The sequence below is a fragment of the Periplaneta americana genome, chromosome 16 (genome assembly GCF_040183065.1).
Source record: "Periplaneta americana isolate PAMFEO1 chromosome 16, P.americana_PAMFEO1_priV1, whole genome shotgun sequence".
Classification (NCBI taxonomy): Eukaryota; Metazoa; Arthropoda; class Insecta; order Blattodea; family Blattidae; genus Periplaneta; species Periplaneta americana.
In genome coordinates this window covers 182,556,058-182,571,575 of record NC_091132.1, presented here as the reverse complement: position 1 = coordinate 182,571,575, position 15,518 = coordinate 182,556,058, and the positions used below count along the sequence as shown (strand labels likewise).

The 15,518-nt window shown below is 35.9% G+C and overlaps 1 protein-coding gene across 7 annotated transcripts in view; it reads right to left on the bottom strand.

The window, feature by feature from the left end:
• LOC138692184 (oocyte zinc finger protein XlCOF7.1-like) overlaps positions 1–15,518 on the bottom strand; it is a 241,847-nt gene that overhangs the window by 187,262 nt on the left and 39,067 nt on the right. Inside the window, exons 1-3 of one of the 7 annotated variants that reach the window (XM_069815250.1) lie at positions 8,729–8,842; positions 816–913; positions 102–239 (exon numbers count right to left, since the gene is read on the bottom strand). The exons of 4 other annotated variants lie outside the window; for them this stretch is intronic. In XM_069815250.1, coding sequence (XP_069671351.1) covers positions 102–239; positions 816–908 — 231 coding nt within the window. In that variant the 5' untranslated portion in view covers positions 909–913; positions 8,729–8,842. Of the gene's footprint in view, positions 1–101; positions 240–815; positions 914–2,974; positions 3,097–8,728; positions 8,843–15,518 lie in introns of those variants that run through there. 2 more of the 7 variants (XM_069815249.1, XM_069815251.1) reach the window with 2 other exon arrangements.

The window sequence follows — 15,518 nt, the reverse complement described above, 5'->3', positions numbered from 1 at the left end:
GCAACTAATACATTCGCTGGTCACTTTACTGTACAGCCACACCAGCCAGTAAATAAGATAGAGAGAACTAGCGACCAACAAACTTCACATACTGCTCTCACCTCAGGTTCACTCTTCAGCACCGGAAAGACAATTGGGACTGCAGTTTCCTCAAATGTCATCTCTGATTTCACGTCATATCCGTGGGCTATACATTCAGTTTTTATTTTAGTGACGTCCAAATCTAATAAATTTCCTTCCTGCAAATAAAGAACAAAATAATTAGATAATACATCATATAAAGTTGTTGACGAAAACTCCGTGAATATTTATAAAGTCCGTATACATTTTCATTAGCACTGATGTCTTCGAGCTCACGTGTACCTATTCGAAAATAACAATAAAATAGTTTATCTGAAAATTCTAGTAACGGAGCAGATACTAGGAAAAGAATATACTTTACTGTATGATATTATGTTGCCTGTATGATCACAAGGAACTACAATGCAATGTAAAGGTTAAGGTTATTTTAATTGAGCTATTATTGATTTAATTTTCAATTGCTTAAAAGATCCTCCAAAAATCAATGCTAGTAAGAAAAATTCAACATTTTTGTGTTTGTAATATATTTTCTGAATGTAAGTAATCACATGATTTTGAGACAATACGTGATTTAGGTGAAATAAAATTCCGTTTGGAACTTCACGTTCATTAAAGTTCAACTTTTTTCAGTTATGTTTCATCTCGTGCAAGAAAAACAATTAATTACAAAGGAATGCGCTCCCTAGTCATAAATGACACATTTAGATAATAAATAGTAATTGCTCTCAATATACCTCAGATAAAGGCTTCTTCTCTTCTATATCTGCGATACCACTTGTCTGTATACCCATTGGGTCAGACCCAGGTTCCATCTTGATCACGTCCATTACGACTGAAAAAGGAAATTAAGTAAGGTAAGTTAACACGCAGAATGTGAAATATTCAGATAAACTTACAAGCTTGGCAATAATAAGTTCATATCTGTGTAGTGTGTGAATTTCTGTGCGCGTCATAAAACAATAGTTACCACAAATACAGAGTCTTTTATAAGTGACGACTGTATCGAAGAATCAACTATTTTGGATAATATTTTAAAATGATGTTCATCCTCACGAGAAAGAACCCTTCCTAGTGCTGCACAGTCGATTTAGAAACTAACACCCCCTCACCCTGCCGTCAGAGGAAGGTACTAATGCATGTGTGATGTGCATTTCATGCCAACTTAAAATGATCTGGAGCATGGCCTACTATACGAGGTGATTCGGTCGCCAATCCCTAATTTGTTGGTCATCGCGATCAACTGATTTGACTCCCCTGGACTTATTTCTCTCGGAACTGATCGAAGATCGTGTCTCTGAGACTAAGCCAGACACCAATACTGAATTAGTGGAAAGAAAAGATACCCGATACAAATGGACACACCTGACATGCTCACCAGAGTCCATGAAGAGTTGATACGTCGCTTACACTTCTGCATTCAGCAGAACGGAAGACATTTTGAAAATTGTACACCATAATTTGTCAACAATTGAAACTGTATTTTACGTTACGTGTTATAATAAAGGTTTAAAACACTAACCATTCTTCCGTTTAATAGTACTGGCGGAGAGGGGAGGGGGTCTTTAATTCTAAATCGAATGCATGGCGAGGATGAACATCAATTCAAAAAATTATCCAAAATAGTTTATCTTTCGATAGACTCGTTACTTATGGAAGACCCTGTGCAAACCAACGTGTATTTCGGCACAAATCAGCATGAGATACTAGGAATAAGTTAAAATAATTGTCTTACAAATAAAGTCGAGGATTTCACGACAGTGTTCGTCACTAAGTTCTATATTCTATCGGGCGTTTTCAACAAAATGTAGATGTCTACTAAATAGTGTCGGACGAGTGAAGTAGGAAATAGACGAAGTGAAAAAAGAAAACAAAGGACATGAAAGACACAGTGTAGAACGATGGAAGATAAGTGTACGAGTCGCTTAAATAATGTAAAGTGTAAGAATATAGTGTAAAGATATTAAATTAATTAGTGAAGTGATGTAAATAGCAAAGTGAGCGAGGTGTGTGAATTAGTCATGTTACATGTCAGTAAGAACTAAGACTTCAGAGAGTTAGGAATAGAGCATCAGGTGGAAAAGATATTACGAAATATATATGAGTATAACAAGTAAGAGATAGAAATGGTAATGAAAAAAATGTGTCGTGAAAATACAGAGAGAATAAATAGTAAGAAAACGGTATTAGGAGACACATTAGTTTCGGATAAGTTTCAGAAACGATATACAGTGTGTAATTTACCAATTGAATTTTGGAAAGTTCCCGCCCATATTGTAGGTAGGCGATGGTTTCCTCCAGTTGCACAACCAATGTTTTATAGTGCCAGTGTTCACATGACCAGTTATCACATAGACTAACCTCATCACCAGCTGTGTTACTGCTTCCATAATGAAATCACATTCTACAACTGTCACAAAATACTCCCTGACCAACTTTCCTACGACACGCACCTCAGCTTCCAATGAAATCATAAGGACTAAGAATTAGGAGAGTTCGGAATATAGCATCAGGTGGGAAAGATATTGCGATATCAGAGTAAAACATTCTCTCTCAACTTTCAGATACTGCTTATAATTATTAATGTGGAGAGTAGTATTCATAAGACCCAAGTATATATACAAATACTGTAAAAAGAATGTGACAATACAACATACAATCGGTAAGCAAGAATCAACTGTATGTCATACGAGATAAGTGAAAACATTTGCCGAAATACAATATACATAATACCACGCAAAGAAAGAAATACATGTCTCTAGTTCAATCCGATATAAAGTACAACACATTGGAAAACATGAAGAAAGTTTTTGGATGTCGTTTACTACGAACTTTTGCGGAATACAATGCAACGGTATATTGCCCACTGTATACTGAAATATTTACATTTACATACCTGCTTTGAGCCGTAAATCTTAAGCATTAGGTAAGACCAAAATTAGCACAGAATAATTAGCTCCATTCAGCAAATATACAGAGACCTAAAAGAAGCTCCTGAAATTATAACTAAGCTAGCTGGATAGCAATTCACATAGAAAACCGTGACACGTAGGTTTCTGGATTACCTATGCCCAGTAATGTGAACATTATAAAGTGGATATACAATATCTGTATACAAATTCATCCTGCCAGAGGATTTCCTTAGCCTCTAAGAGGATTATCGGGATGAGCCCTAAAAGAAATGGGCCATCAACCTACATTCCCTTGCCCATAGGGATTCCGTTAATACTGCAAACAATTTTCCACAAAGATGCACTGGCTTAGCTTCGTGCATTTCCCTGTTACATGAACGACGTTGGTCCACTTTATTCGCACAGGGGACTTTTACAGATCAGACTTACAAATCCAGGTGTTTCTTCTGGCGGTCTTAGGTAGCCTTCGAATATCACACTTGTCATATGAGCGAGTTTACTGGACTCCACTGGCAGTGTGAATGGACAAAGTACTTTTCAATGTCCAACTAACACCCTCTGCCCCTTCTATGTGCTAGCCATTAGATTACGTCCATTTCCGGCTTTTCACCTTCAAAATTACTTTCAGTGGAGGAACGAAACCAGAGAGAGAAAAGTGGCTGACAGGCTTGGAGATCACAAATTAGTACTTCTCAGCCCCAAACTCCCTTGCAAGCACACCTCGCATGCATTTTAAAGCTTTTCCTCCCGTTTCCCTCTTTTTCAACCAAATTCGTCTACGGCTGTATATAAATTCTGCCATAAAAATCTGAAGTTTCACTTCGCACTATTGACACTCTTGAATCGCATTTCTCTCTCCTTCTAATTAATATGGGAAATAGATGTTTAGGCGAAAGGAAAACTTCTTTGAATAAAATGACTCTTTAAGTTTACTATTATTATGGCGAAATCGTGTGCTGCATTCGGCTGTAAATCAGGAGTGGATGCACATTCTGAATAGGGAGATTCTTCTGACTGTTTAGTTTTAGTTTAAATTTTCAATTAGCAGTAGAAGCAGAGATTAGTGCACTGCAGTACGAATTTGACAGTTTCAGTCTGTTCTTATAGGAAAGTTCACAGTTCAAACTTGCTCCACAGCTTGCTGTAATGTGACAGCACGCCTTAAGCCACAGTCGCATTTCTCGCATTTTACTACTCGACTTCCAGAAATGCAACGAACTTTGAATGTAAATGTGCAAAAATGCGATAACCACATTGGACTTCAGAAACGAAGATGGTAATGGAGAAAATGAAATCAGAGATGTGTTTCAACTATTCAGTTGTGGAGAATTTGAATGTAAATGAAATGCTAATGGCACGGGCAAAGTTCAAGAAGATATTGAGCAATAGTTGTTCAGGAATGGATTTCAAAAATTTGCTACTGTTCATTTAAGTTAACACAAGTCAAGTAAACAATTTCTTCTAATTGACTTATATACAGTAATTCCATCGCATATCGTAAACTGTAAGCGAGGATTTGGTTGCATAAATCTTGTAAAAACTGTAATTAGAAACCGTCTTTGAGTAAAAGGAGTTAGAACTCTGCTAATAATAAATCTTGAAGAGCCTAGTGGGAAGGAATTTGAATGTTTAGAATGCGCATAAAATAACGTATTTTAATGTGATGTAAATTCAGCAGTAATCGATTCTAAACACAACTACGTCTAATGATTTACATGCATAAGCACATCTAGAGTGTGGTAAAATGGACTGAAAATAATAACACTTCAAGAAACAAATTACATAACTTTTTGTTTCCATAAACCTTATAAATTGTATCTTTTTTGTACAATTATTTCGAATATTGTACAAGATTTTCGTATTTTGCACAAATATAATTTTTCAGTTGTGGATTTCTGCGACGATTATTTATTTTCTAGCTTAACGCCTGTGTGACTGTATTACTTTCTAAATCCCTCTGACGTATTTGAGAAGAAGAGAGTCCAGGAAAAAGAAAGGTCACGAATGTAATTATTTTGAGGTCGATTTACGGCTTTATAATAGTTTCCTGTATTACATAGAGTTAGGACTGTCTGAACAGGCCCATAATGAGCTATAGGTCCTCCAATGCTCTCTTCTATTGGCAGGTAAATGTCTAGTATATATATCATTACGTTCCTACAGGGCTGTATGTGGAGGATTGAGTGTACCCAAAAGCTAATTCATAATTATGTAGGGTACTAATTTCACTTATACAATCATAAACAGAATGAGACACATAATTAATCAGATTTAATTTGTTTGAATGTAAAACAGTAGTTAACACTACAGATATAAAATTATCAAAAATCTTCAGCCAATGAGTCCATACTTTGTGAGCCAAATCAAAATGAGGATCAGCAGCTGGTCTGACATAATTTTCCTTAACGAATATAGTTATTTTGGAATTTAAATTTAATGAAAATACATAATATATTTGTTCAGACGCTGATCAACAAAAACTCTAGGCCTACATACGTTTTAAGTACTATAACCAAACTTTTCCGAACAGTATCTTAGTGACTGAGTAATGAACAAGTGAATATAATCAGTTTGCTAAGCAGACTTACCTAATTTTTCCCACACACGTTTGTACATTTCGTTAGGTTGAAGTATATGTATATCGGTGCTAGTTCACACAAACAATATTCACCCCAATGAAATTTGACGCATGGATGATTGACGCAAAGGAGAATTCACGCAATCAAATTGACCCAAGAGAAAATTAAAACACAGAAAATTCACATACACAGTATTTATTATTTTATATACTTTTTCAAGTGATATTGCAATAATATAGGTGGAACGAAGTTTTGAATGGTTTACTTATCTGTGGAGACACTTTAAGCCTATTTTATTGCAGAAACCTAGTCTTGGATGGATTTATTCAGATTTGCCTCCCTAAAGGTCTTTTCCCTCCGGCCTCCCAACTAACACTCCATATGCATTTCTGGATTCGCCCATACGTGCTACATGCCCTGCCCATCTCAAACGTCTGGATTTAATTTTCCTAATTATGTCAGGTGAGGAATACAATGCGTGCAGTTCTGTGTTGTGTAACTTTCTCCATTCTCCTCTAACTTCATCCCTCTTAGCCCCAAATATTTTCGTAAGAACCTTATTCTCAAAACCCTCAATCTCAGTTGCTCTCTCGAAGTGAGAGTCCGAGTTATACAGCCATACAGAACAACCGGTAATATAACCGTTTTATAAATTGTGACTTTTTGTTTCTGATTTTTTGACAGGAGACTAGTTGACAAAAGCTTCTCAACAGAATAATAACAGGCATTTCCCATATTTCTTCTCCGTTTAATCTCTTCCCGAGTGTCATTTATATTTGTTACTGTTGCTCCAAGATATTTGGAGTAATGAACAATTGAATATAATCAGTTTGCTAAGTAGGCCTACCTCATTTTTCCCATTTATGTTTGTATTTTTCGTATTGTTCAGATATACTTATATCGGTGGTAGTTTACACAAATATTCACCCAAATCAAATTTGACCCATGGATGACTGATGCACCAGAGAATTCACCCAAAAAAATTGACCCAAGAGAAAATTACAACAAAGCAAATTCACATAAACAGTATTTATTATTTTTATATTTCTTAAATTGATATTGCAATAATTTAGGTGGAACGAAATTTTGAATGGTTTACATATTTCCTGAAAAAATTTAGGCCTATTTTATTCCAGAAACCGAGTCTTGGATGGATTTATTTGGGTTTGAAAATTGTAACCACAGGCACGCAAATATTCAACTACACGGCCATTGTCTTTGAATTCATCATACCTTTGTGAAATATTTTGCAGCCTTATATTTAAGCTTTTATATTTTCTTTCTTGTCCTATTTGACTCTTCGTTATAGATCCAAATCCTGGATCATTCTGTCTCCATCGGATTACTCATTCTTTAAATAATGCATGAGTTTGTATACAGTGGGATGTTTCTAACAAGGGGTTGTGCCATGGTTCTGTGTTAATGTGCGTGGTTCACTTGACCTAGCTGCTTCGAACTGATTCCATAAGTGAGGAGTGCATAGAGCTTCTGCAGCTACATTTTCACACTTCCCCTATTCAACAAAGTTACGCCAAAACTTCGCAATTCAATCACTTCTCGCCAGGAAGTAAGCGTAAACACCTTTTGAGGAACTTTTTAGCACAAAAAGACCTTCCACACAAGATCCATCATATGGCTTTTGGCATATGAACAGTATAGTATACTATGTAATATTTATTTAACCTGGCAGAGATAATGCCATCAAGCCTAATCTTCACCCACAGCTGAGAATTAGAACTATAGTATTAAGACTACAATTAAAATCATAATTACAATTAATGATAAATTTACAATTACAATAAAAGGCAAAGTAATAAAAGATTACCAGATGAAAAAAACGTAAACAATTAATAATTCAGGGTAAGAACAAAGAAATATTATCTTGCTCAAATACAACTTAAAGCTAACATAATAAAACAATACAGTGATTAAAGTACAGGATATTTAAATATTTATTATAAAATATAATTATGTACACGCATGACTGTATATTAAGATATGCGGGCCATAAATGAAGCATTTCACACACACGCAGATGAAGAGATTCTCGCATGTATGCATACGTGAATACTCATTAAGGTTTTCCGAGCGCAAAAAAAAAAAACCATTCCAAACGTATCACAACTGAACGGGTTTTCACGAAAAAGCATCTGGAGAATAAACGGACATCCAAAACACTTCCCACGCACATCACAACGGAATGGCTACTCAACGGTGGATACCTGAATGCACATTGCAATATCTGTAGCTCAAAAACCCCTTTCCACAACTTCAGAACTAAACAGCTTCCCGCTTCCGTGAACAAGAGAATGCAGATAGAGATTATTCCGGAGAGCAAATCCTTCCTACACAAATCAAAGCAAAAGAGCTTCTCGCCTGTATGAACACGAGAATGCTAATGCAAATGTAAGGAGAGCGAGGTAGTAATATACGTTACAAGAGCGGTATGTTGACATTTTCATGTTCGAGGAAAAGATTGAAAAAGCGAAACGTAGTTGAGCTTTTTAAATTTCCGAGAACATGAAAACGAACATACTCGTGCATCATACATTATTTTATGCGAAGATCGTTTATTACATACCTGAAAGACGAATTTCTAATTAGTTGCAATGAAATCTCCATGTTGGTTTCTGTTTAATGACGGCAACTTCAGAAATCCAAAATATCTTTCTTCAACATTGTTGCTACAAAATGTTTTCTGTGTTTACTATACTCCAGCAGGCGGTGACATACGTCTGCCTTTCTTTTCCCCCCCAGGCTGTAAATGCGAACTTAAAACAAATGGTAAGGTTACGTAATGATATATTTTTTAATTTTAATATTTTAACAATATTGCAGTAATAACATCGGCATCTGCAATCTTGTTGATTTTTTCACGGCTTCCTTAATGTTACTTGTATCAGGAATGCAATAAGTTTCGTGGAGTAGTAGACTTTACTTAGTTTTTGCAGATATTTAAAAACGATCATTAACATTGCAATTTAGGTGAAATTGCAGTGGTAAGTTTCCAATTTATAATTATTACTATGTTAAACGTCTCTAAAAATAATATGTTAAAAGCCTAAAGCAGTAAAATGAATGTCGCGCTTAAGCGGTAAGAAGAGGGAAATTGTTATGTGTGTTACGTTGGGAATACTGAATGTGGTATTTTACACTTACCGCGTATTGGTTCTGTGCGGAAAACAAGCAAATACGCACGATCTCGCACAAAACTCTTTCCAAAGACGTCACAACGGAATGGTCCCACCCCACAACCACTAGTGTACGCGTGAATGCTCCTTGAGATAGATGGATTTTGAAAAGCACTTTCCACACACGGCACAACAGAATGGTTTCCAGCCTATGTGCACGCTTGAATGGCTCTTGAGATAATCCAAACGCGAAAATCTCTTGCCACACACATCACAACTGAATGACCTCTCGTTTGTGTGCACAAGTGAATGCCTCTTGAGTTCGTAGGACTTTGAAAAGCACTTTCCACACACGTTACAACAGAATGGTTTCCCGCCTGTGTGCAAGCGTGAATGATGCTTTTTGAGATAGTCGGAGTTTGAAAAGCACTTTCCACAAACGTCACAACAGAATGGTTTCTCGCCTGTGTGCACGCGTGAATGCATCTTGACATCATGCACACGTGAAAATCTCTTGCCACACACATCACAACTGAATGACCTCTCGTTTGTGTGCACAAGAGAATGCCTCTTGAGTTCGTAGGACTTTGAAAAACACTTTCCACACACATCACAACTCAATTGTTTCACGCCAGTGTGCACGCGTGAATGGGTCTGGAGATGTGACGATTGCGAAAAACTCTTTCCACACACATCACAACTGAATGGCTTCTCGTCTGTGTGCACGCGTGAATGCTGGTTGCGATGGTGGGATTTAGAAAACAACCTGCCACACACGGCACAGCTGAATGGTTTCTCGCTTGAGTGAACGCGTGACTGCCTTTCGAAATCCGCCGATCGAGAAAAACACTTTCCACGCACATCTCCATTGAATTCCTTGTGACATTTGTGTACGAGGTAATGGCTTTTGAGTCTTGCAGAGTCGAGAAAAGACATTCCGCAGATGTCACAATCGTATTTCTTGCCGTCGTCCTCTTCACGAATATCTCCGCAGAATTTTGCAACTCCACTATTGTGGCTAACTGCAACACTAACAATTATAAGTGTCATTAGTGGAAAGAATGTCTAGACTTCAAATGATGAAATATATGCCCCATAAGCAAAGTAATTTAGGAGAAATTGATAATGGACTTTCACCTTCAGTTACTTTTTGTACAGATTATTTAAAAAAAATTAAGTAGTAACAGTAATTATAAAAATCATAAGGGCAATAATGATAGTAATAACAATAATTATTCATTTATTTATTAATATTTATGTGCTGGACAACAGACACTGGACAATAGAAGTCCAAGAGAGCGATAAAATTAATACAATAAAATAAACATCTTCAGGCGGTATCGTACAAAATAAATAATAATAATAATAATAATAATAATAATAACAATTATAATAATAAAAACAATAATAATAATAACAATAATAATAATGATAATAGTACAGATGCTTGACGTTTTACATATCCAAAGGGGGAAGCACATTTAACAAAAGTAATTCAGAAATTCTGTAGGCATCTCAGACCCAGAAACTGCTATCCACTCAATCACTAATACTATTCGTCCTGCTTCTATAAAAATATATATCTATCAACAGAATCTCCATCAGGACAAATCACAAGGCAAAATAACCCCATTGCAACTGATTCATAACCTCTGCCAAATTCTTGGGAAGTAGATTGAATATAAACTTGGTAAGGAAGTTTTGGTCCAGTCATTGATCCGGGAGAAAACACGTAAGAGTCATAACATGGCGAAGAGCATGCTGTCAGATAGATAGAGCTACTGAAAATATGGTACGAAGATCAACTTAAAGATTTTTGGTTAAGGGTTTCGTTTCCTGCTATTATTTTAGTTTATACAATACACGATATTAATAACACATCCTTGGAACATTCTGCTACATTTTTTCTGTTTCAAAAGTCAATTACAGCGTTTATTTGTCCCTTACACGGAATAACTCAACACATGAGTTACTAAAGACCTAACACGTAGGGAAGAACTCTGCTTTTAACAGGACATAACAGGTTATTCTTATTCTTATTACATTAATGTGCTCATCAAGAGACACGGACCAATAAAAGCCCAGCACAATACACACGAGAGTATTACGGAATTAAAAATTGAACAGAATTAAAATTTACAACAACAACAACAACAATAATAATAATAATAATAATAATATTAATAATAATAATATTAATAATAATAATATTAATAATAATATAATAGTAATAATAATAATAACAATAATAATAATAGTATTATTATAATACTAATAGTATTAGCAATAATAATAGTAGTAGTAATAGTAATAATGATATAAAAATAATAATAATAATAATAATAATAATAATAATAATAATAATAATAATAGTATTAGTAGTAATAATAATATAAAAAATAATAGTAATAATATTAATATAAAAATAATAATAATAATAATAATAGTAGCAGCAATAATAATAATAATAATAATAATAATAATAACAATATTAAATTTCTAAATACAAAAAGACATTCGGGAATGCCGAAACGTAGATGGAAGGATAATATTAAAATGGATTTGAGGGAGATGGAATATAACAGAGACTGGATTAATCTCGCACAGGAGAGGGAGAGATAGCGGGCTTATTTGAGGGCGACAATGAACCTCCGGGTTCCTTCAAAGCCGTAAGTAAGTATATAGGTCATGTTACATGTTTGATCATTGAATGAGCAGGCAGTATAAGCATCTGACAAAGACAGTACGCACATTTACCCTACATTTCCTACTTTGTTTTTTTATTGCAAAACAAAATTTTGGCTATAAGTAAACTTAAGGTGAATTCAATGTTGCGACTGGAGTATCTACAATTTAGCCATTCATTGCAAAGTATCGGCTCAAGTAGGTAATCTAAAAACCTGGTGTTATTTTTCAGAGCAAAGACATGCTACAACGTGAATAATTTTGTATGTATGTATTTTCAAATGGTACCGGTATTAAAAACTAGTTTTACATAATTCGCATACACAAATCTCTCTGTTGTTTATAAAATGAAATTAAAAATTGTAATACCAGGATCAAATTCTAGCGAGGAATAGATAGACAAAAACATAGAAAAGTCACAATATACATACTTTGTAGACTAACATTTAAACACCATAATAAGATATTTAACAAGTAGGATACATAAAGATGAAAAAAATAATATGTTATAATTTTAGATGTTATATAATAATTTCAGAATTAAGAAAAGATTATGTTGAGAATGAAGATGGATTATTACATTATTATTATTATTTTTATTATTATTAGCTCAGTTGGTAGAGCAGCTGGCTACGGACTGAAAGATCCGAGGTTCGATGCTAGGTGGTGACAGGATTTTTTCTCGTTGCCAAACTTTCAGAACGGCCCCGAGGTTCACTCTGCCTCCTATAAAATTGAGTACCGGGTCTTTCCCGGGGGTAAAAGGCGGTCAGAGCGTTGTGCCGACCACACCACCTCATTCTAGTGCCGAGGTCATGGAAAGCATGGGGCTCTACCTCCATGCTCCGCAATTGCCATCATGGCATGTTAGGGGGTACCTTTACCTTTATTATTATTACTATTATTATTATTATTATTATTATTATTATTATTATTAACGTCATTAGCAGCAAATCATATAGATATTTTAACGAAAATATAAAATTGACAGAAATGATATAATGTACTTAGAGAACAAATAAACTTGTTTTAAAATATATGATACATAATTTAAACTAGGGAACTCTGTCCTATGACTATTTGAATCTGGAATCGAAAATTTCATTGCTACAAGACGGCAATTCTAGCTGGTTTTATTATCGAATAATATAGACATGGGCCATTATTTGCACTACAGGTATGTACAGTTGTCAAAAGAAAAAGTGGCCGCTCTCCAGAAGCAAAGTTCCCTTCGGGTAACTTCGCTACAATTCGGAGACAGGCGATGTTACATGTTGTTGTACCACGTTACCTGATATCTACAGTTATAATTCAAGTATTCTTTGTGTTACTTAATAGCGTAATGGTAGCGTTCCTGCCTCTTATCCGTGAGGTCCTGCGTTCGAATACAACCAAGTGCTTTTTATGTTCTTTTTTGTATTGTTTTTAAGACAGAGATACAAAACATACTTCATTGCTCCTTTCTCTTTTTATGATTATTTTAGTAATTAACATCAGGTTCATGAATGTGTTATGTCATGACATTATCATTATTTATTATGACATTATGGCTGCAAATGTGACGTTACACAGGGAGGTCAGACCTGGCAATCGAGCACAGCCGTCGCTTTAAACTTAGTTATGGTGACAAAGATTGCGCGATTTTTGTTTTAATCTACGCGAAAGAAATATGCAACAGAATGCCGGGCTGTGTTATGTATGGCTACAACAGCCACTCGAAGAAAACGAAATGAACCAACATAAGATACTACGGATTTCCGAAGGACAATGACGTAGCGACTAGCGAGCTCGAGGATCACTGTCGAAGGGCGGACAAGTTCAATTTATAAGACGCTAAATTACGATTTTTAAAACAAGGATGTTTGTTCTGACATTACAATAACTTCATAAAAGTAATACACTTGTTAAAGTCTTTCTCACAGCAGTAGAAACATTTGAATGTATGCATTTACAAATATATTGCATATTATGGATGTGGAATTAATAATAATGATTATTATTATTATTATTATTATTATTATTAATGTTATTTTGTTGTGCTTGTCCATTAATTTATTTTCACCTTCAGTGCACACAGTCCGTATAGGTCAGTTTCTATCTGATACTTTTCCAATTTACTGCGGGCTAACTTCGCTTTAGAATATGCCATTAGGAAAGTTCAGGATTACAGGCAGGGTTTGGAATTGAACGGGTTACATCAGCTTCTTGTCTTTGCGTATGACGTGAATATGTTAGGAGAAAATCCACAAACGATTAGGGAAAACACGGAAATTTTACTTGAAGCAAGTAAAGCGATCGGTTTAGGAGTAATTTCCCGAAAAGACAAAGTATATGATTATGTCTTGTGGTACCAGAATATTGTACGAAATGGAAATATACAAATTGGAGATTTATCCTTCGAAGGGGTGGAAAAATTCAAATGTCTCGGAGCAAAAGTAACAAATATAAATGACACTCGGGAGGAAATTAAACGCAGAATAAATATGGGAAATGCGTGTTATTATTCGGTTGAGAAGCTTTTATCATCTAGTCTGCTGTCAAAAAATCAGAAAGTTAGAATTTATAAAACAGTTATATTACCGGTTGTACTGTATGGTTGTGAAAATTGGACTCTCACTCTGAGAGAGAACCATAGGTTAAGGGTGTTTGAGAATAAGGTGCTTAGGAAAATATTTGGGGCTAAGAGGGATGAAGTTACAGGAGAATGGAGAAAGTTACACAACGCAGAACTGCACGCATTGTATTCTTCATCTGACATAATTAGGAACATTAAATCCAGACGTTTGAGATGGGCAGGGCATGTAGCACGTATGGGCGAATCCAGAAATGCATATAGAGTGTTAGTTGGGAGACTGGAGGGAAAAAGACCTTTGGGGAGACCGAGACGTAGATGGGAGGATAATATTAAAATGGATTTGAGGGAGGTGGGATATGATGATAGAGACTGGATTAATTTTGCTCAGGATAGGGACCAATGGCGGGCTTATGTGAGGGCGGCAATGAACCTTCGGGTTCCTTAACAGCCAGTAAGTAAGTAAGTGCACAATGTTATTGCTGTATCGTAAGCATATTATCATTGTTCATAATTATAATGTCCCGTAACAAATATTTATTTTCATCAACGATGCCTTCGAGTAATATAATCAAGATCAGAACCGCCTCAATGTAATGCTTTACTGAAGGCAAGGCTGGATATTGGTCCCAGCGAGACGTCATCTGTTTAGGTGAGAGGGGACGATAGCTGCGTACCGCCTCGCCAGTATTCTTCCACCAAGGGACATACATAAGTGTTCTGCCCATGGGCAGGTCTTTCTATGCAAACCCAACATTCTTCAATCTTTCCTATTTTCTGCCTTCCTCTTAGTCTCCGCACATAATCCACATATCTTAATGTCGTCTATTATTTGATATCTTCTTCTGCCCCGAACCCTTCTCCCGTTCACCATTCCTTCCAGTGCATCCCTCAGTAGACAGTTTCTTCTCAACCAGTGACCCAACCAATTCCTTTTTCTCTTTCTAATCAGTTTCACCATCATTCTTTCTTCATCCACTTTTTCCAACACAGCTGCATTTCTTATTCTGTTTGTTCACTTCACACGTTCCATTTATCTCCACATCCACATTTCAAATGCTTCTATTCGTTTCTCTTCATATCATCGTAATGTCCACGTTTATTCCCTATACACTGCCACACTCCACACAAAACACTTCACTAGTCTATTCCTTAGTTCTTTTTCCAGAGGTCCCCAGAAATTGCTCCTTTTTCTGTTAAAAGCTTCCTTTGCTCATCTTTGCGATTTTTCTTGGGATAAATAAATGCGCTAACATCCCATTGCCTTCCGCACACCACTGTCTCTTTCCAATCTTAACAGAACACAGGGGCCCAAGCGTGGCTGTGAGAGAGTGGATTTGACTAATTGGGCCCTCCGGACTTCACCGAAATTCACCGCAAGGGATAAATATTAGTTCTATCAGGATTTTTGACCTGATCAGAACCGGGAAATCCCAATTAGCCTTTGCCCCCCGCATCCTGGACGAACTTGTACAAATCGTCGGAAAATTTTGGAGGGGAATTGGGCCACTTTTTCCGCAAATGTTTCTTTACTTGTGCCCGCGCAGTTCAGTCGGAAAAA